Raw genomic sequence first — 21,556 nt, 5'->3', positions numbered from 1 at the left:
AACTGGCCCAGCCTGCCAGGGTGCTTACCCTGGCGAGCCGCGTGCCAAATGTTGCCGACCCCTGCCATAGATTGTCAAAATCAGTTGCAGGTATTTTACACTGGTTTAGTAGTATGATCAACTCTTCTGCTATTGACTGGACCCAGCGACTACAACAGCCTTCCACTTATACTCAGAGCTAAGGCAATTACTCCTTCAGATCTAGTGATGGGGTGTGTGCCTTAAGCCTTCGGTGCAAATAGTCCCATATTTGATCCCTGGATGACTGATTGTGTGCATACACAGTTCCTTACACAGGCATTGGAGGAGAGTATGCTAAATGGTTTTGCGGTCTCACTCTCTCTCTTTGTACAAAACCTTTACATTTCTTATTAACTTTGGGTAGGTGTGTATTTGGGGGTATTCCTGGGTGAACCCCAAAAAGCACATCCCAAGCAACATAACTCGTCTCACATACAAAGAATTGTGAATTCCAGGGAGTTTCCCACCAGCCCATACATGTGCAGCCCTTCATGGCAATGCCCCCCTTCTTTGCTTGGCATAATATTAAGCCAATAAACAGGGTGTGCATTTATTATTATTAGTAGTAGTAATAGTAATATTACCATAGGGTATAGGAGCCCCAGTCATGGCCCAGGACCCTACTGTTCTAGGCACTGTACAAACATAGAACAAAAATACAGGCCCCAAAGAGCTTCCCGTGGTCACGGGTGCAGCCTCACGTGTTCTGAAATGAGAGGCTTCCAAGAACTGTCCCAAAGTGCCTTATTACAATTCCATGTTTAAAAAAAGCCCAAGCACATTCTTGTTAATGTTGTGAACTTTGGGGTTGCACAGCTCCACTTTCACTGGGAGCTATTGGGCATGACTTTGTTTTTGCAAACTTTCATCAGTTGGGTTTGTTTTGCAAAACCTAGACATGGGCGTGTTCAAATCTGGGTCCAATTTTATCTAAACATCTAACATTTGGATGCGGACAGATGTTCACGTAAATGACTCTGTTTCGCTTCAGGAACAACCGCCCCAAAACAATGATCAGCCAGACAGACTGCAGTTTTGGACAAACCAGGACAAATCCAACCCTGGTGTAATGCCACTGAGTTCAGGGGCTCACCATTCCTAAAACCATCTTGTAATGTACATCAGTAGAGTTCAAGATTCATGCCTAGGAAATTAAAAACAAGGTCAGATATTTACCAAGAGGATGGTATCTGCTATGTAATTGATCCCACAGAAAGCGACCATCTACCAAGCCTGTTAAAATCACATGGCTGCCTTTAGGAAGTTGAGAGTTTAGATACTGCAGCGTCTGCATGACATTGGAGTGCATTTGGTTGGGTGTAGTCATGTGAGCCACTGTGTCAGGTCTCCTATATATGAAAGAATAGGAAAAAAGGTCAGATAGTTTACTGATTAATGTACACACACAAAAAAAAGACAGTGTTTACCATGAAAGAGCAGTGTTATTAGTCAGTGCTTCTCCATTTTGTAATAGCTGATTAAAATGGAATGAAAAACAATGTTCTTTGGTTTGGTATCACTTATTTCCACAGTCACAAATCATGTAAAAAGACCTCAACAAAACAAAAAACAAGCAAGTGCATGCTTTCTAATAAGCACAGAGCATGGCCTCCCTATATAAAAGGACCCAAGGCCTGATTCTCTTCTCTCTTACACTCATTTTATTGTGAGGTAACTCTACTGATTCCAACTGAGTTAATTTTCATGTACCCAGTGAGAGGGGAATTAGGATTATAGGGCAGACTAGACTAGACTATCGAAAGTGATCCCTTCTGGACTTAAAATCCATGAACCTATACCGTATCATCCAGTACCTTGATTCTAGTGGGATTTAATTTTCCTGGGGAACACCAAGGAACATCAAAGTGCTGTAGGTAATGGTATTTGTGATTCAGCCTGGCATTTTATCCTCTAAATCAGTATTGAACCAGTACCCAGACATGGTGAGAGGGACACTAATATTCTGCCTTAAGGTACAATTTTTTGGATCAGACACAAAACCAAGGTCCTGTCTATTGTGGTCATTAAAGATTCCATGTCACTTTCCAAGAAAACAGTGATAGTAAGTACAGGGATGTACTTGTCAAATTCCAGTTTGGGTATCTACACACAACTGTGCTAAATTTCCCCCTGAAGTTTCATTTGGAGAAGGTATTCTTCACTTATTGTTGCATTGTTTTGCTGTGTTTTGTTAAACAGCTGCTGTGTTTGACCCCAGAAGAGGATGAAATTATTTTTGAGTATATAAATAGCTTTAGGATGAAAGATGTGGTGTAAATTTAAGATACTTTTATGACAGTTGCATTGGATAACATCAGATATTTTCCAAACTACTGTGTACATCTCGTATTCAATACATTGTTGTCTGGGTATAACAGACAGACATCATCTATAGCTGAGGCTTTCAAATCTTGTGTGTCTTTTACCAGTGCTCCGGGGGAGAGTGGAAAACTGCTGATGTAGCAAATGCAGGAAATTAGATGCAGGAGCAGCAGACATTTCATTTTCCACAGAATAATTGCACAGGAACATTGTTAAAATACTGCGATTGTCAGTGAGACACAGCAACAAAGACTTAGGTTTTCATTGATCGGGAGTCTCGGTTGTTAGTGAGAGCAGATTTACCTTTCCCCTATTCCATTCAGCAGTAAACAGCTTAGAAAAAACCCTGATGGCAAAATAAATTTGAATTAAAAAATGGGCTGCCTAAAGAACATCCCTCTTTTTTTATATTATTCAAACAACTGTTTTATTATATACAAAACTTCCTGATATACACACACATTCCTACTGTACACATTCCTGTTACTTACGCTCCACTGACTCTAGAGATAACAGGCCAATTTTTAAGAACATGGCTCTGCGGAGCAAATCCAGTCCTCATCTCTGTGGCTAAGATGTCCCCAGATGGTGCAACTGGTGGTGTTCTGCTGTGCAAGAGAGGGCTACCCACGCACCTGCCACATGGCTTGGAGCCCAGCTCTGTGGGGCTCCCTGTGTGGAAGTGCACAGGGGACAGGTCATAGACAATCTACGGAAGGAGCCTCCTACATGGACGCTTCAGCTCTATCTCCCAACCCCATAGTCTGTTTATGTTTAAGAATCCATGGGGCTGAAACAGATGCCATCGAGTGGCCTCATTGAGTCCCTCCTCATCTCCCCAGTACTCAGTCTGGTTATTTGAGGTGGATGCTGGGTAGAGGACATTACCATATACACCTATTTTTACTGTCAAAAACAAAGTATTGTGTTTACAATTTGGCTCTCAAAAGTCATTTAGAAATGGACGTTTAAGATACTGTAGTTAAAATTCAGAATGTGTTCGTGTGTGCTGCCATGCACAGTATGGAACAAAATCTTATTGAATGCAAACTACTGGGAAATAGTACTAAATGGACCATACCCTGGTATGGGGTGAATGAGCTTAGGTTTATACTGCTGCCCTGAATTTGGAGTTAAATTGTCTTAAAGTCATTCATGAGAGTCTAATACTATTGCTTTCTATTAGTGCTGGCTGAATGCTGTAAAACAGTTCCCATTAATATTCACTCTCAGTTTAAAATGAATGTACTTCAGCCGTGTGTGCCCTTTTTGCTTTTGCTCTCCACAAACGTTCATGCAATCAGTGTCTGCAGAAAGTGATTCTAAAGTCACATGCACAAGAATTCACGGAAAGCAAATTTGAGCTTTGTGCACCTGAGTATTCATACTGGAAGTGCTCAAGCCATGAAGCAGACACAATCCCATGAGACTTGTTTGACCAGTCACAACAAAACACAGCTTGAAAATTGAATACCTGCAGAGAACTATTTATAATTTAGCCATAGTGTTAAAAATATTGTGTCAGGTTCTTAAATGATGTAAACTGGTGTGGCTTCACTGAAGTCAATGGAGCTATACAGATTTAAACTGAGGATTTGGACTAGTTGATACAAAAAAGTTAAGTGCTTTCAATTAATAAATGAATTAACACCAGCTGGGGATCTAACTCACATTGTGTATTGCTATACCTGTTATTATCATCACTCCTGTACTCTTTTTTCAACTTGTGGGCTTGGGGGCAGGTTACAGTACTAGCAGTCAGGAGACCTGGATTCCATCCAGACTTTCTTCTTGGGCAAGTCACTAAGGGTATGCCTATATAGCAAAGAAAAACCTATGGCTGGCCCGTGCCAGCTGACTCGGGCTCATGCGGCTTGGGCTGTGGGGCTGTTTCATTGCTGTGTAGATTTCCAGGCTTGGGCTGGAGCTTGGGTTCTAGGACCCAGCAAGGTGGGAGGGTCCCTGAGCCCAGAAGTCTACACAGCAGTGTAACAGCCCTGCAGCCAGAGCCCCACAAGCCCAAGTCAGCTAGCAGGGGCCAGATGTGGGTTTTTCTTTGCTGTGTAGACATACCCTAAATCTCCGTGCCTCAGTTTCCTCATCTGTAAAGTAAGGACAATAATACTTCCCTAACTCATGAGGGTAGTGCAAAGCTAACCTTAATGCTTGCAATGAACAACAAACTCTGTGGAAAGCAGGTGCAATTTATTTTACAGCTGAATGTTGCATAGGCGGAGTCTTTGAAAAGGCTCTAGTTTTAGTTTTGGAGTATTAGAAATGTGTGTTCGTGGGGAGGGAAGGAATCCTGCGGGACAGAACTATGTGCTTAAGCAAGGATTTAGGATAATGTCGTGTGCTGTATTTTGTATGCAAATTAATTATTAGACAAGCTTCCTTGGTCAGCACTTAATCTTTGTTTGGTATATGTTTCTAATGTGTTTAAAAAATCCAGTTAGCTGGAAATCAAAAACAACATTAAGATTCAGGCTTGAACCTACTAACATAACATAAGTAATGACGTTTAGCGATAAGGTTTGCTGGTCTGCCCTTAATTCACCTTGTTTAGCCCACAGGTATTGCAGCACTTACAGTTCAAAACCACCATTCTGATCTAAGGCCTGTGCAATATGTAAACACAATGGGTTGAACTGAAGATAAAGTGACATTCTTAACTCCAAGTTTTCCTACCTTTGTCCATTTATATCAGGCGGCTGCTATTTTAATGTATCTTTTTGTAATTTCCTTTCCATGATCAAGTTTGAAACAAAAACAAACCAAAAAGATGTCTGACAGACATTTCCATTTCAGTCTTTGCAACAGTTGCTTCAAGGCTTGTCAGAGAACACTAAGTATGGATGCACAGTCAACACATTGTCAAAGGACATCATCACAGTTCTTGGACACAGTACTCTGCAATAGCTTCATATCATGGCAATCCATAACACTAAGATATTCAGAAACTGATTTCTGTCACAGTACATTGTGTCAGTTCAGACCATCCAAATGTTAATGTGTGGATGTTTGACAAAATGCTACTTCGTGTCAATCTGTTCTAAGGGGCTCTTACATTATTAAGGCCATATATTACCCTTAGAGCTACACACAGATTTCTCATTGTTATCCTAACACACACACACACACACACACACACACACACACACACACACACACACACACAGTTTGCACACTCACATGCTTTTGTCTGATAACTGACAAGATGGAATGCCTTGCTTGGGGTGCGGTCCTTTAGCCCTTGTTCATCAGAGTACTACAGGATTGGGCCTTCCTCAGAAGGCCAGATCAAGGCCTATGCACCACTTAAATACTCGAAACAGATTTCAGTGGGACGTCAACAGCTCATATGCCTTGGGCTGGTCCTATATACAGGGGTAAATTTCACCCTTAGTCCTGAGATGCCCCAGTCCTGCAAACACTTACATAAGTGAATAAATTTACACATGACTAGTCCCACTGAAGTTTATGGGAGTGCTCATGAGCATAAAGCATTTTCAGAACTGGGGACAGTAGGTAGTGGAGCCAGTAATGGCAGCACTGTAATAATGAAATGTTCATCTATTCCCATCATACATCTCAGCTGTCCTTCATTTTAGACAGTGGATTACCTCCATTTCACACTAGTTTGCTATCATTTCAGTTGTAATGTCTTTAGACCATAAATACAGAATCATGAAAGAGGTTGTAGAAATGGTTTATTATATAAAACGGAATGAATACATTTAATAATTCCACAGCATTTTAAGCTTCTTGACTACTTATTTTTTTTTTTTTTTTTTTTTTTCCATTTTGGGTCTTTGAGCCTCATTGTGTCCCACTTTTGTGCCTCAGCAGGCAGAGAGATATAATCTCCATCTGTCTTTATTTTTCTAACCCCATGATTGGACACCACAATGTGGGTACTAGAGGGAAAGTAGTGCATGTGCTGCCAATTTCATTATCTTTTTCCTCTACAAATGCCTATATTACTCACTGCCCAGCTCCCCACATGGGAGGAAATATTGGCATTTTAGCCGTGCTTTGGTTAAGGATCGTTCCTGCAGTGTATACAGCAGCATTTATCTCTTTTGAAGAGAGAAATATAGGATTAGGCTGGAAGGTCTTTATTACTGCAATTTAAAGCTGCCTTAAAAGACATTTTTTTATGTCTAGACTTTTGTTTAAAGTCATACCCAGTAGATGCTCTGCATTCAGTAGAACCTCTGTGGATGCCTCAAAACAAGTTTCACTGTATATAGAGACATCTTCTTGAAAACCAATCCATGGTTTCCTTTCCGCTCAGTTCGATCTGTGGGAGCAGTGAATTTCTGCATAAGGCAGCAGCATCTTCCCTTCACAGAAAGAGTAACAAGAATGACTGTATTCTTATAACCCTGTGCTTTTGATCCCAGTAATTTTTTTGGCGGGAAACAGACAGCACAGAATATTTCACCACACAAAAGTACCACTGTCATGTGATGAAGGGTGGGATAAAAAATTTAAAATATTTATTTTGAATAAATATTAATAATAAATAGCATTTTGAAAAATCTACACAAATGGAGGAGGCAAAGAATAATTTTGCATTGGGGAGGAGAATTAATTTTGTAAAATAATAAAAAATTATGTTAGAGACAGAGGAAAGCAGAGGGGTTACCTGAATTAGTGAAAGAAATATTGCAGAGTAAAGGAAATTCATAGATTCTAAGGCCAGAAGGGACCAGTATGATCATATGGTCTGATCTCCTGCATCACAAATACTAGCATTTGTATGTTTCCAGGATTAGATTGATGTCTAAGCTGTTGCATGAAGACGCATAAACCCTGATATTTCATTTGTGTAATGATATTATGATTACATATTACCGTGTAAAGGTAGTATGTATTTGTCATTGTCATGTCTTGTCTATTACTGTGAACTTCATTATAGCCTGCTTCTGTTCCACGGCTTTAGACATATTACTGAGCCACTGGGTAATGTAATGGCTTTATTTTCTAATTAATAGCTCAGTACTAGGTTCTACTGTTATATAGCAGATTCTTGCCTCATTGAATGCACAGGTTGGGCAGTGTTGACTTAATAAGCAGCTATTCAATGTATTTTTTTTTCAGTGTCCAGCCTGTGGTCTGTAGCCTTATTTATTGCACGCTATTCCAATCCTGCTCTATTGATTTCTTCATGGCTTCCTTATGGTGCACATCACTACACTACATGTGCTTCACAGACTTTAATTAATTTATTTGCACAACAGCCCTGTGAAATGAATAGGCATTATTGTCCTCATTTTACATATGGGGAACTGAGGCACAGAGAGATTAAGATCCAAAGTATACAGTAATTTGGGCGCTGAATTTGAGACCTGGGACCTGATTTTTCAGAATACTTTATATGTTCAAAATACAGTGTGTACTGACTTTAGGTAAGATGCCTGTACACTGCTTGTTGTTTTAAAATCTGATTTTCACTCATGCTTTGTTCCTACTGCTAAATAATACTTTGTTTTAAGAACGCTGTTCAGAGGCTCCTGAAAGGAAGAAATGCAAGTGTCCAGTTGGAGCTGAAGGGTGCTAATGATTGAACGACATAGCGTAGTGTCCCCAGGTCTGGGTTAAGAGTGAAAGAATCACGTGATTTCACCTAGACACACGTAAGGGCAAGAGGCCTATCTGTGAGGTGATGCACTCTGAGAGATGTGAAAGGGAGCACAGCAGCAGCTAGCCCTGTAACTGTGACTAATATTTTTCCGCACAGATAAAAAAGAGCACTGCTAACAACAAAAGCACATTTTAATTGAATAAAATAAGAAGATTGAAATGTCTCGCTAGTGAAAAGCCTCCAAGCCATATATATGGTAATATAAATGGTATTTTAGTTTCTTGATGCCTTACCCATTGCAGACATCATTCCCAATTGAAGCATAGATAACTATGGCTGGATTGTCGAACAGTTGATTCCTAGCCAAGCTAAAAAATATAAAAAATAAATAAGTAGCAATATTAATGTTGAAGACCATTCTCATACAGTAGTTTGAATTACACACTGTGCTCATGAGAGCATACTGCACATTGTGAAGTATTTCTTTTAGATTTAGGCTATGTTTGAATCATTCTAAATCTGTTTTTATTATAGTCCTATATTTTGGTAATTTAATTTTTTTTTCATAATTCCCCTTTCCCCTGATATATTTATTTTCACTTCTTTACGAGCTGCTATTCCATCTTCTTTGCATCAGTCAGAATCTAAATCAAGCACTCTCCTTTCAGGTAAAACCATGACCAAAGCATTTTAATTAGAAATTGGACAAGGAGGGCATGTATCACTCAGGATTAGGTTTACACTAAAGCTTTGGGTTCAAGGTCAAATCAGGATATGGTTTTGGCAGCAACGTTGCTAACCTCTTGAGAGCTAAACTCTCGAGAGCTAAACTCTCAAGACTATCGCCCAAGATGGAGGAAATCTCATTAAATCAGTTAATATCATGATTATCAAAAAATTTCCAACATTCAGGGTGGAAGAAAATCTTACACAAATTTAAGTGGAACTGGAAAATAGGCCCCTTCTGGCTTTGGAGCTGACCTGGAAACCCATAGATCCAGACATTTGAATTGGAAACCACCTCACCCCCAAATTCAAAGAGGATCAGATTCCAGTGACTGATTAGCAGGGGGTCATTTCAGACTGAACATACATGTCCCCATTGGTGCATCTAGCCAATGCCCAGGACCTGAAACCTTGGCATTTCATGAATTCACATTTTTCCACGAACGTGCCATTATATTAGAAGATCAGTTCAAAAGTCTCTTGTTCTGTTTTCATTGACCTATAAAGTATATGGTTTGAGTCCTAGTTCAGGAAGAAAAGCAGTGTCTTCATATGTACTGCACTGATAGCTGAGATCAGCTGGAATGCTCTTGCTCATCACCCCTATATTTGAAGCAGCTGGGAGCTGAAAGCAGACTGTGGTTGCTTAAGGCCCTCAACTCTGGGACTTTCTCTTCCTGTTGATCCAACACAGGCAGAGTTCATTCACCTTCAGGGTACAGTGTAAGGCCCATCTATTTACTAAAAGCTAAACTGGGCTGGCCTTGCCTGGATGGAGAAATATGGGGAACAAGGTGCAGGGGCTTTCCCTACTTTGTGCTCACTGTGTAGGGGCCAGCCACATGTGGCTAGGAATCAGAGCCACTGCTGTGTGCTAGGTTTCTGCCTTCCAGAAAGGGGTGGCAATGGGCCAGCCCATGGCAGAGCAGGCTAGGTGCAGAGAAACACGCATTGCACCTATTGAAAGACTGTCACAGAAATAAGTGATCCATCAAAAATTCACAGCATGGGTTAAGCCTAGCTTATTACAGTCAAACTTTTTCCTCTTTAAAAACCAGCTGCCAAAGAAAAGGAGAAAGGTGAAAAAATATTTACAATTAGCAACGAGAAGACAAAGCTACATTTGAAAGCAGCTGCCAGTAGCCACAGCCAAGAGGAACTGCTAAGCGCATTGATGGAGGGAAAGGAATTGAGTCACTGGTGGCTGGGGATGCTCAAGGAGACAGACATGTCTCTCCTGCTGGTGAAGTGGCCCAATGGCTCAGAAACACTTGTTTCTCCAATGACTCAGCACTTCCTCCAGTTGTGCATTACAGGCACAAGAGCAAAGAGTGAGGATCTATTACAGGAAAATCCTAAGGATCAGTTTTGATTGACCTGGGGTGTGGGTGCCACAATGTACCTCCATCTATTAACTCTGGGTGTGGCAACTCAAACCAAACCTACTACTCATCTAAATTCAGCTCAGACTTGGGGTTGTTGCTTGTTAATCCTCAGCCACTCAGCTTTATCAGTCTACACTTCAGAAATTACATTCACCGAATAAGGCAAAGGGCCTGTTTAATAATTAATTTATGCTGATGTAAATCAAGAGTAACTCAACTGAAGTCAATGGAGTTACATCAGTGTAAACCTGGTGTATGGGCCTGATCCAGACCTCTTTGAAGTCAGTGGAAAGACTCCCATTGACTTCCAGTGGGCTTTTGTCCAGGCCCTAAGTATGACATAATTCAATCACAATTTTTTATTTCAATTACTTATTCTTCATGATGCAGAAGAAATAGGCAGCTTTCCAAATAATGGTAGGTCATTAAATCTATGGTTTAAGACTTACAGCACTGTCAGACAGTATATTTTTGTTTTATTTTGTTTTATTTTTGGAAGGTAGAATTCTAATTAACTATTGTACCTGCACCCAGGGTACAAATCCCATTTAGTGCTTACCTTTTCATTAACTCCAGAAGATTTTTTGAAGAACCACCTACATGATCAAACACAGTGGGAGAAAGAGAAATAGGGTAACACCATTAAAATTACAGATCTCTAGAGTGAATTTGTTTTTTTTAGGGATTTAGCACACAATCTCCATACCCTTTCTTTTGGGTTCTATTTATTGAATAAAAATGTTTCCATGGACCTCCTTTCCTCCACCTGCACAAAACAGTACCAGCAACTGACCAACACTATAAACATGCTTCCAATGGTACTTTATATAATAGTGAAGGATCTGATTCAAAACCCCGGATTAAAATACTTCTGAACTTTTGGGTAAATTTGAATCTGGATTTGAATCTAGATTTGACTGCTTTGTCCACACAGGCATCTCCAGTAAACCAACCATCCTTGTTTGTGAACAGTCAAACTGCTTCTAACTTTCCCTATAAATTGAGAAGTGAATCATTCTCACAATTTGATAAAAATTAATGGCCCACGTCTTGGTAACCTTATGAGTGACAAGCATATGAAAAATGGGAATATGCCAACAGCACCTTTCACAACATACGGTGCAGTTGTGAATTTCAGTATCATTTCACCCAACTGGTAAGATGCAGACCTTCTGCCCCGGGGGGAGGGAAACCAGCAGACCCATCCTGTGGTATTCTGCAGTGGAGGCTTCACTTAGACTTTAAATCAGGAAAATAGCCCTGTTCTGAAAAGTACTTAAGCACATGTGTAACTTTAAGCAAGTGCTTAAAAACTAAAGCTTGTGTTTAAATCCTTTACTGAATCAAGGCCTTACTCATGTCCACAATCCCGTCATTCCACATTGACAAAGTCATTTCTGTCTCTCTGTGGCCTATAGGAGAAAGCATAAGTAGTGACAGCAAGATGGTAGCTGTGGCTATTTTGGAGGTAAAGAACAATAATGGCAGCAAGCTGATTAAATTAAAGAAAGATTTTAATGTTATGTATAAAAGCCTGCACTTCAGAAAGGTATCCTCAGTTGTGTGTTCTCTTTAACCGGCTGGACTCTATAACAATCTATAATTGATTGATGATTTATTAAAAAACTCTATTAATCATGTATTAAACCTGTATACGCAATTTATAAATGTAACCTTAATATAAAGTGACATTTTCTTTCCTTTCTTTTTAATATCAGAGGTGGGTATTTTTAACTTGCTGTATACTAGTTCTATGTATTGCAATTAGGTCACTAATGGCTACTCACTAGATAGGTATTTTGATTGGTACACACCAGATTATATGGGAAATGAAAAGGGGCACTGCTGAAATGTGCTGGAAGAGTCACGTTCCAAGTTGTGCCAACGTTCAGCACTGGGCTGCTTGGCTGCAAATGTCTTATTGATTAATGAACTTTTTGCCCCCTCAAGACAATAAAGCAATTTAAAAGGTTAGGGTGCAAAGAAAAAGGCTCCAGGTTTCTTCAAATACATCCAGGTGAACTATTATTCCCCAGACAGCTGAGATGAAGGTAACATTTTAAACTTCTAACTGTATTCCAGGCTGCAGTGAAATATCTGGTGCTTTAATGTTCAGTGGGCCAGAGTATACGTTAACAGGTATAGTACTTGAGCTTTTCAGGTCAAAGGCAAAAAAACAGCAATACACCAGATCATAGCACTAAATGATGGAATATATAAGTGGTGATTTGAAAAACTGAAACAATCCCAGCATTAATAAATAAGGGTAGGTTCAGAACTCTTAACAACAATTAGGGATATAGGGGTAATGTCTTCAGAAGCAAATAGTCTTTTCTGTATGCAGATAGTGAAGTTATCAAGCTACATAGAATATATATGTATTGTGACAAAGTTCCTCCTCTATCTTGGTGGGTCCTGCGCTTATTGGCGGATTTTCTTGCCTCAGAGATTCACCATGTGGGATGGGGAACAGCCCAGAGACCTTCCCCTCTGGAAGAACCCACAGTCCAGGTCAATTGGGAGGTTGGGGGGGAACCCGGGCCCGCCCTCTACTCCTGGTTCCAGCCCAGGGCCCTGTGGACTGCAGCTGTCTATAGTGCCTCCTGTAACACCTGCATGACAGCTACAACTCCCTGGGCTACTTCCCCGTGGCCTCCTCCAAACACCTTCCTTATTCTCACCACAGGACCTTCCTCCTGGTGTCTGATAACGCTTGTGCTCCTCAGTCCTCCAGCAGCACAGCCTCTCACTCTCAGCTCCTTGCGCCTCTTGCTCCCAGCTCCTCACACTCGCACCACAAACTGAAGTGAGCTCCTTTTAAAACCCAGGTGCCCTGATTAGCCTGCCTTAATTGATTCTAGCAGCTTCTTCTTAATTGGCTCCAGGTGTTCTAATTAGCCTGCCTGCCTTAACTGGTTCTAGCAGATTCCTGATTACTCTAGTGCAGCCCCTTCTCTGGTCACTCAGGGAACAGAAAACTACTCATCCAGTGACCAGTATATTTGCCCTCTCCCAGACTCCTGTACCCCACTGGTCTGGGTCTGTCACATATCCCTCCCCCCTGCTCAACGCCAAGGGGTTGGGCAGCTTGGGACGCCAGACAGTGCACACGTGACAAGCCATCGGCATTGCCATGACGGCTCCCTGCTCTGTGTTGCACATGGAACTGGAAAGGTTGGAGGAATAAGAACCATCTGGTCACCCTTGTGTTCTTCTCCTTGTTCCGCTGCATCCATTGAAGAGGGGCATGGTCGGTCACGAGGACAAATCTGTGCCCGAGCAGGTAGTAGCACAATGTTTCCATGGCCCATTTTACAGCGAGGCATTCTCTCTCCACCACTGCATATTTTTGTTCCCTTGGAAAGAGTTTCCGACTGAGGTATAGAATTGGGTGTTCCTCCTCCCCGACCATCTGTGATAGAACAGCCCCCAACCCTACTTCCGATGCATCCGTCTGCAGGATTAACTCCTTGGTGAAATCAGGGGCTATCAGTACGGGGTTACTGCAGAGAGCAGTCCGTAGGTCTGTGAATGCTTCCTCTGCTGCGTCAGACCATCTTACCAGATCAGGTCCATGGGCTTTCACTAGGTCTGTCAGGGGGCTTGCCCTTGTGGCAAAGTGGGGGATAAATCGTCGGTAATACCCCTCCACACCTAGGAACGCCCAGACTTGTTTCTTGCGACTTGGTCGGGGCCAATTTTGGATGGCCTCTAACTTGTTCACTTGGGGTTTTACCAAACCTTTTCCCACAATGTAGCCAAGATATTTGGCCTCTGTAAACCCTACAGCGCACTTGGCAGGGTTTGCTGTAAGGCCAGCTCGCCTGAAGGTATCGAGGACTGCCTCCACCTTCTCCAGGTGGGTTTCCCAGTCTGGGGTATGAATGACCACATCGTCCAAGTAGGCAGCAGCATAACTGTTATGCAAGCGTAATAGCTTGTCCATGAGGCGCTGGAAGGTAGCTGGGGCCCCATGTAGTCCAAAAGGGAGGACAGTATATAGAAAAAGACCCTCTGGTGTAGAGAACGCAGTCTTTTCCTTTGTGTCTTCTGCAAGGGGAATCTGCCAGTACCCCTTTGTCAAGTCTAGGGTAGTCAAGTACCGGGCATTACCCAGACGGTCCACTAGCTCATCTATGCGAGGTATGGGGTACGCGTCGAACTGGGATACTTCGTTTAGTCGCCGGAAGTCATTGCAAAATCTTGTGGTGCCATCAGGTTTGGGCACCAGCACGATTGGGCTGGACCACTGACTGTGGGATTCTTCGATGATCCACAACTCCAGCATTTTTTTTACTTCTGCTTTTATTTCCTCCCTTTTTGCCGCTGGCACCCGATAGGGCCTCATTGTTACTCTGGCCCCAGGGTTCGTGACGATGTGGTGATATGTCTCGGTTGTTCGACCCGGTTTTGTCGAGAACACATCTTGGTTCCGGAAGATCATCTCAGACACCTCATTCTTCTGGTCTGGTGTTAAATCGGGAGACACTCTCACCTGTTTGGAAGGCTTGTTTTCCTGGGTTAGGTCTTTTTGGACCGTTGTGCATGCCTCTTGTGCATGCCAGGGTTTCAGAAGGTTAACGTGATAAATCTGTTCTTGTTTTCTGCGTCCTGGCTGCCGCACCTTGTAGGTTACTTCCCCCACGGGTTCCACCACCTCATAGGGCCCCTGCCATTGGGCCAGAAGCTTGCTTTCTGCCGGGGGTACCAACACCATAACCCAATCCCCTGGTTGGAACTGTCGCACTTTTGCCTGGCGATTGTAATAGGTTCACTGGGCCTCCTGTGCCTTCTCCAAATGTTCCCGTACAATAGGGGTAACCCAGGCTATCCGGTCTCGCATCTGGATTACACGCTCTATTATATTTCTCCCCTCATTGGGTTCCTCTTCCCAGATCTCTTTGGCGATATCTAGTATGCCACGGGGGTGACGCCCGTATAATAACTCGAAGGGGGAAAACCCAGTTGAGGCCTGAGGTACCTCCCGGATAGCGAACATAAGGTAGGGTACTAGGGTGTCCCAATCCTTCCCGTCCCGACTTACCACCTTCCTTACTATAGCCTTGAGGGTTCGGTTAAACCTTTCTAAACCTTTCTACCAACCCATCAGTCTGATGGTAGACCGAAGTTCTCAGGGTATGTATATGGAGCAGCGTACAGAGGTCCTTCATTAGCTTCGACATAAATGGGGTTCCTTGGTCGGTTAATATCTCTTTCGGTAGCCCCATTTGGGCAAAGATCCCCACGAGCTCTTTGGCTATAGTTTTAGAGGCCGTGTTCCGCAGGGGGATGGCTTCTGGGTAGCGAGTAGCATAGTCCAAAACAACAAGTATATATTGGTGGCCCCGAGCCATCTTCTCCAGGGGTCCCACTAGGTCCATGGCTATTCGTTCGAAGGGGACCCCTATGATGGGAAGGGGTACTAAAGGTGCCCTCAAGTGGGGACGGGGACTGTGCAGCTGACACTCCGGGCAGGACGCACAGTACCTCCGTACTTCTTCATGTACTCTGGGCCAGAAGAACTGTCGTAGGACTCGTGCCAGGGTCTTCTCTACCCCCAAATGCCCCCCAAAAAGATGACTATGAGCAAGACTTAATACAGCGTTCTGGTGTTTTTGAGGTACTAGGATCTGCTGTACTTTCTGCCCCTGTACTGGTGCAACCCGGTATAAGAGATCCTTCTTCATTATGAAGTAGGGTCCTGGTCCCTGGATTTTCCCTTCCACTGGGTTTTCCCTTCCCTATTTCAGTCACCTCCTTCCTAATGTTGTCATACCTTGGGTCTTCTGCCTGGTCCTGTCCAAAATTTCCTCTCCCGGGGGTAATCTGCCCAAGATCTAGGGGCCCAGTCTCTGTTGCCTCTACTGGTTCAGAAGCATTAGGGTGGGGGTCAGACTCAGGTGCTTCTCCCTCCTGCGTGGCCTCCTTTTCGTCTGCGCAGGTCCGCCTACCTACAAGAGCGACCCTCTGGCTTTGGGTCAGTATTCGGGTTCCCAAGGCCTTAGCTGCCCTTCTTTCCCTTTTTGTCTTTCTACCCTGTCTGGGAGTGGATAACAAATCTGGGGATATTTCAGAGAAGATTGGGGGTTGACAGTCTGCTGTGGATGCCTCACCAATTTTAGGGTCCCCATCTTTCTCCAATCCCCCTACTGGGAGTAAGTTTCCAAACCCTGGGAAGTCCCTCCCTGTGAGCACCGGGTATGGGAGTTTAGGGACTACACCTGCTGCTACCTCAGTAGTGTTCCCTTGGATCTCGATTTTTACTGGGATGGTGGGGTAGTAACTAACTGTCCCATGGACACATGTTATCCCCGTACGTTTAGCCTGCAGCAGCTGACTACGCTTCACGAGCTTCCCTGAGATAAGCGTGATAGCACTCCCCGAATCAACCAGTGCCGTGGTCCCTACCCCATTTAGTTTCACTGGTCTGGTATACATATGTGGGGTTAGTGAGACCCCCACAAGGTGGATTAGGGAGCATGGATCTGCCCAGTTCCCCAGGTTACACTGCATAGGCTCCTCAGCATTGGGACACTGTGCAGCTATGTGTCCCCACTCCCCGCAGGCATAACATCTGTATGGAGCCCTAGGTGTTCCCCGGTCTCTTGGTTTGGGCAGTCTAACATCACGATCCTCTTCTCCCTCAGTGCTCCGACTCTTTGCGGCCTCTGATGGGCCTTCAGCCTCTCTCTTTTTCCACCTGGGCCCTCCTGGTGGCCCAGTCACCCGAACTTTAGGGCTTGGTGTTGGTAGTTTAACCCGGGGTGCCTCTTTCTTAACTGGTCGGGTCAGCTCGCTGTCCTTCGCCTCTCTACCAGGGCGACAACCTCGTCATAGGTGGAGGGTTCATTCTGGCTTACCCAGGCACGAAGGTCTGGTGGTAGTCCCCTCATGTATCAGTCGATGACCAGAACCGCTAGTATCTCTTCCGGACTCCGGGACTCTGTTTGCAACCACTTTTGTGCGAGATGGATGAGGTCATACAATTGGGACCGCGGGGTTTTATCTTCCTGGTACCTCCAACCGTGATACTGCTGGGCCCGCACTGCTGTCGTTACCCCAGATCTGGCCAGGATCTCTGCTTTCAGCTGGGGGTAGTCTGCCGCAGCCTCTTCAGGCAGATCATGATAGGCCTTCTCGGCCTCCCCACACAGGAATGGGGCAAGGATGCCAGACCACTGATCTCGAGGCCAGGCCTCCCGTAGGGCTGTCCTCTCAAAGGCCAGAAGGTATGCCTCTACATCATCCTCCCGTGTCATTTTCTGCAGCCAATGGCTGGCCCGTATGAGCCGCATCCCATCATGGCCGCGATTCAGCTCTGTAAGGGACTTTACCTGGTTTACCAGTTCCCGCAACATAGCTCGGTCTTGAGCAGCCTGGTCCATCAGCAGGCGATTAGTCTCTTGCTGCAGCTGCACTGCCTCCTGTTGGGCGGCTGCCTGGACACGGGTAGCCTCCTGCTGGGCCGCCGTAGCTTGTATCAGTGCCCGCAGTACGTCATCCGTTGTGGTGAAAAAACATAAACCCTCTCCCTTTTTGTTTGTTTGTTTTGTTGTTGTTGTTGTTTTTTTAAATCACCCTCCTTCTTCCGCCGCGCTGCGCACCCCAAGTTCCCACTGCTAATACCAGTGTGACAAAGTTCCTCCTCTATCTTGGTGAGTCCTGTGCTTATTGGCGGATTTTCTTGCCTCAGAGATTCACCATGTGGGTTGGGGAACAGCCCAGAGACCTTCCCCTCTGGAAGAACCCACAGTCCAGGTCAATTGGGAGGTTTGGGGGGAACCCGGGCCCGCCCTCTACTCCTGGTTCCAGCCCAGGGCCCTGTGGACTGCAGCTGTCTATAGTGCCTCCTGTAACACCTGCATGACAGCTACAACTCCCTGGGCTACTTCCCCATGGCCTCCTCCAAACACCTTCCTTATTCTCACCACAGGACCTTCCTCCTGGTGTCTGATAACGCTTGTGCTCCTCAGTCCTCCAGCAGCACACCCTCTCACTCTCAGCTCCTTGCGCCTCTTGCTCCCAGCTCCTCACACTCGCACCACAAACTGAAGTGAGCTCCTTTTAAAACCCAGGTGCCCTGATTAGCCTGCCTTAATTGATTCTAGCAGCTTCTTCTTAATTGGCTCCAGGTGTCCTAATTAACCTGCCTGCCTTAACTGGTTCTAGCAGGTTCCTGATTACTCTAGTGCAGCCCCTTCTCTGGTCACTCAGGGAACAGAAAACTACTCATCCAGTGACCAGTATATTTGCCCTCTACCAGACTCCTGTACCTCACTGGTCTGGGTCTGTCACAGTATACACACATATTATATGCTTTACAATACAGTGACTATTACACTGTGGTTACATAGCAAATACAGTGTAATTACACCATGATTATGTTTTTAACTGCTAAGTGTTACCTGTTCATATAGGGCCTGATTCAAAATCCACTGAAATCAGTGGGAGTCTTTCCATTGATTTAAGTGGGCTTTGGATCAGGCCCATTCTGGAATTTTAATTACATTACTAAACTGCTTATTATCACCCCTTTGATTTCATACTTGATTCATGTATTTTTAGAACTCAAATACATTAACTATATTGTATTTACACTATAATCACTCAGCCATGCAATTAATCTTTCAGTTATATGACTCTAGTAGTAATTACTGATAACAAAAAGTACAACTCAGTGGTTTGAGCATTGGCCTGCTAAACCCAGGGTTGTGAGTTCAATCCTTGAGGGGGCCGCTTAGGGATCTGGGGCAAAATCAGTACTTGGTCCTGCTAGTGAAGGCAGGGGGCTGGACTCGATGACCTTGCGGGGTCCCTTCCAGTTCTATGAGATAGGTATATCTCCATATAAAAAAATGATAGCATAATTACACTCAATACATTATAAACTGCATGTATATACACTAGGGTTGTCGATTAATTGTAGTTAACTCATGCGATTAACTCAAAAAATTAATTGCGATAAAAAAAATTAATCACTTTTAATCGCACTGTTAAATAATAGAATACCAATTGAAATTTATTAAATATTTTGGATGTTTTTCTACATTTCCATATATATTATATTCTGTGTTGTAACTGAAATCAAAGTGTATATTATTTTTGATTATAAATATTTACATTTTTCAATTCACCTCACACAAGTACTGCACTCAAAAACAAAACAATGTAAAATTTCAGAGCCTACAAGTCCACTCAGTCCTACTTCTTCTTCAGTGATCGCCAAGACAAACAAGTTTGTTTACATTTACAGGAGATAATACTGACCTCTTCTTATCTGCAATGTCACTAGAAAGTGAGAACAGGCATTTGCATGGCACTTTTGTAGTCGGCACTGCAAGGGATTTACGTGCCAGATATGCTAAGCATGGCCATGCTTCGGCCACCATTCCAGAGGACACGATTCCATGGTGATGATGCTTGTTAAAAAAATTTCATGTTATAGCAGTCTCGGATGATGACCCAGCACAAGTTCATTTTAAGAACACTTTCACTGTATATTTGACAAAACGCAAAGAAGGTACCAATGTGAGATTTCTAAAGATAGCTACAGCACTCGACCCAAGGTTTCAGAATCTGAAGTGCCTTCCAAAATCTGAGAGGGACGAGGTGTGGAGCATGCTTTCAGAAGTCTTAAAAGAGCAAAACTCAGATGCGGAAACTACAGAACCCGAACCACCAAAAAAGAAAATCAACCTTCTGCTGGTGGCATCTGACTCAGATAATGAAAATGAACATGTGTCGGTCCACTCTGCTCTGGATTGTTATTGAGCAGAACACATCATCAGCATGGACGAATGTCCTCTGGAATGGTGGTTGAAGCATGAAGGGACATATGAATCTTTAGCGCATCTGGCACATAAATATCTTGTGACGCCATAAGAAAACCTGTTCTCACTTTCAGGGGATATTGTAAACAGGAAGCGGGCAGTGTTATCTCCTGCAAATGTAAACAAAGTTGTTTGTCTGAGTGATTGGCTGAACAAGAAGTAGGACTGAGTGAACTTGCAGGCTCTAAAATTTTACATTGTTTTATTTTTGAATGCAGTTTTTTTATACATAATTCTACATTTGTAAGTTCAACTTTCATGATAAAGAGATTCCACTACAGTGCTTGTATTAGGTGAACTGAAAAATACTATTTCTTTTGGGTTTTTTTACAGTGCAAATACTTGTAACCAAAAATAAATATAAAGTGAGCACTGTATTCTGTGTTGTAACTGTACTGTATTCTGTGTTGTAACTGAAATCAATAGATTTGAAAATGTAGAAAACATCAATAAATATTTAAATAAATGGTATTCTATTATTAACAGTACGATTAATCGTGCGATTAATCGTGATTAACTTTTTAAATCACTTGACAGCCCCAATATACACACACAATTATGTCTGTGTGTGAAAAAGAGGTGGGTGAATACTGCAAAACAAAATCCTGTAACTATTAGATGATTTTTAAAGGAATCCACTTTGACTGTGTTCATGTCCCTCTCATGTTCATCTTTATGAATATTCTAGTAAAATAAATTCACTAGCAGAAATGTTCACCAAAATAACAGATTTTAAGCAAATATTGCAGAACATGCACAAAAAGTAAATTTCCAACTCATAATTGTGAGTACTGGAAACCTGATCCTAAGAGTTGCACGAATCCAGCCAGGAAACAAAAATATGCCATGTAACCTACTGATCCACGTAAAACAGTTTGAGTTTAGGACTTCAGATATTGAATAAGTATGATGAACTGATTGTGAATAAGCTATGCTCCAAAAATTATTTCCAGAAGTTATTCAACAAATAATTTTGAAGAGCAAATAAATTAGATTGGTAAACTGTTTACAGATCACTTGCAAACTGAAAAAAGAAGTGAAATTGCTAGAGAAAATGATTAGTTATGAATTATTAACCTAGCTCATGTATTAAACATGTTGGAAAGTCACTCGTGAGCTATGTGCATCATTCCAAATGAGTGTGGAGAAAGCCTTTATGCCATACCATCATGTATTCTGTATATACCACATACGTTACAGATAAACTATTTTAGGAGTATTCTGGAGAGTTTTTATAGTTTCTAGTGTGACTATTTTTGTATCTCTCCATCTGTAAAGCCAAGTGCCTTAGAGACCATGAGTCCAACCATGCAGGGCTCAGATGGAGCCACAAAAATCTTCACAAATAACTTACAAGGATTTTTCTGTCCCTTAAGACTGTCACAAATGTAACAGTTGTTACCTCAGACCTCTCCATGGATAAAAATGTTTACTAGGTCACCTTGGGAAATTGGGACCCTCCAGTTCGCAATGGCACTGAAATCCCATTTCTAGCTTTATAGGATATTGGACATTGTTATGTTTAGGAAAACTCTTACGGGCCATGCCCTCAGTCTTTCCTGGCTCCCTTTGCACTGTGGCCCAGGATGCTGCTGTGGAACATTTCTCCACTGTGCACAGAGATGTGGAATGCACAGAGATGTGCCTCGCTGCAGATGCTTCACAGTTTTCCACCCCCCCCC

General features: G+C 43.0%; 1 protein-coding gene across 1 annotated transcript in view; it reads right to left on the bottom strand.

Moving 5' to 3' along the window:
- The window catches only part of AOAH (acyloxyacyl hydrolase), a 123,728-nt gene that overhangs the window by 26,791 nt on the left and 75,381 nt on the right, over positions 1-21,556 (bottom strand). Inside the window, exons 14-16 of the mRNA XM_065399069.1 lie at positions 10,604-10,640; positions 8,227-8,301; positions 1,198-1,370 (exon numbers count right to left, since the gene is read on the bottom strand). Coding sequence (XP_065255141.1) covers positions 1,198-1,370; positions 8,227-8,301; positions 10,604-10,640 — 285 coding nt within the window. The remainder of the gene's footprint in view (positions 1-1,197; positions 1,371-8,226; positions 8,302-10,603; positions 10,641-21,556) is intronic.

Source organism: Emys orbicularis, chromosome 2, assembly GCF_028017835.1.
Source record: "Emys orbicularis isolate rEmyOrb1 chromosome 2, rEmyOrb1.hap1, whole genome shotgun sequence".
Lineage (NCBI taxonomy): Eukaryota > Metazoa > Chordata > Testudines > Emydidae > Emys > Emys orbicularis.
The sequence above is the reverse complement of the archived record's forward strand: the minus strand, read 5'-3'. Positions and strand labels throughout refer to the sequence as shown.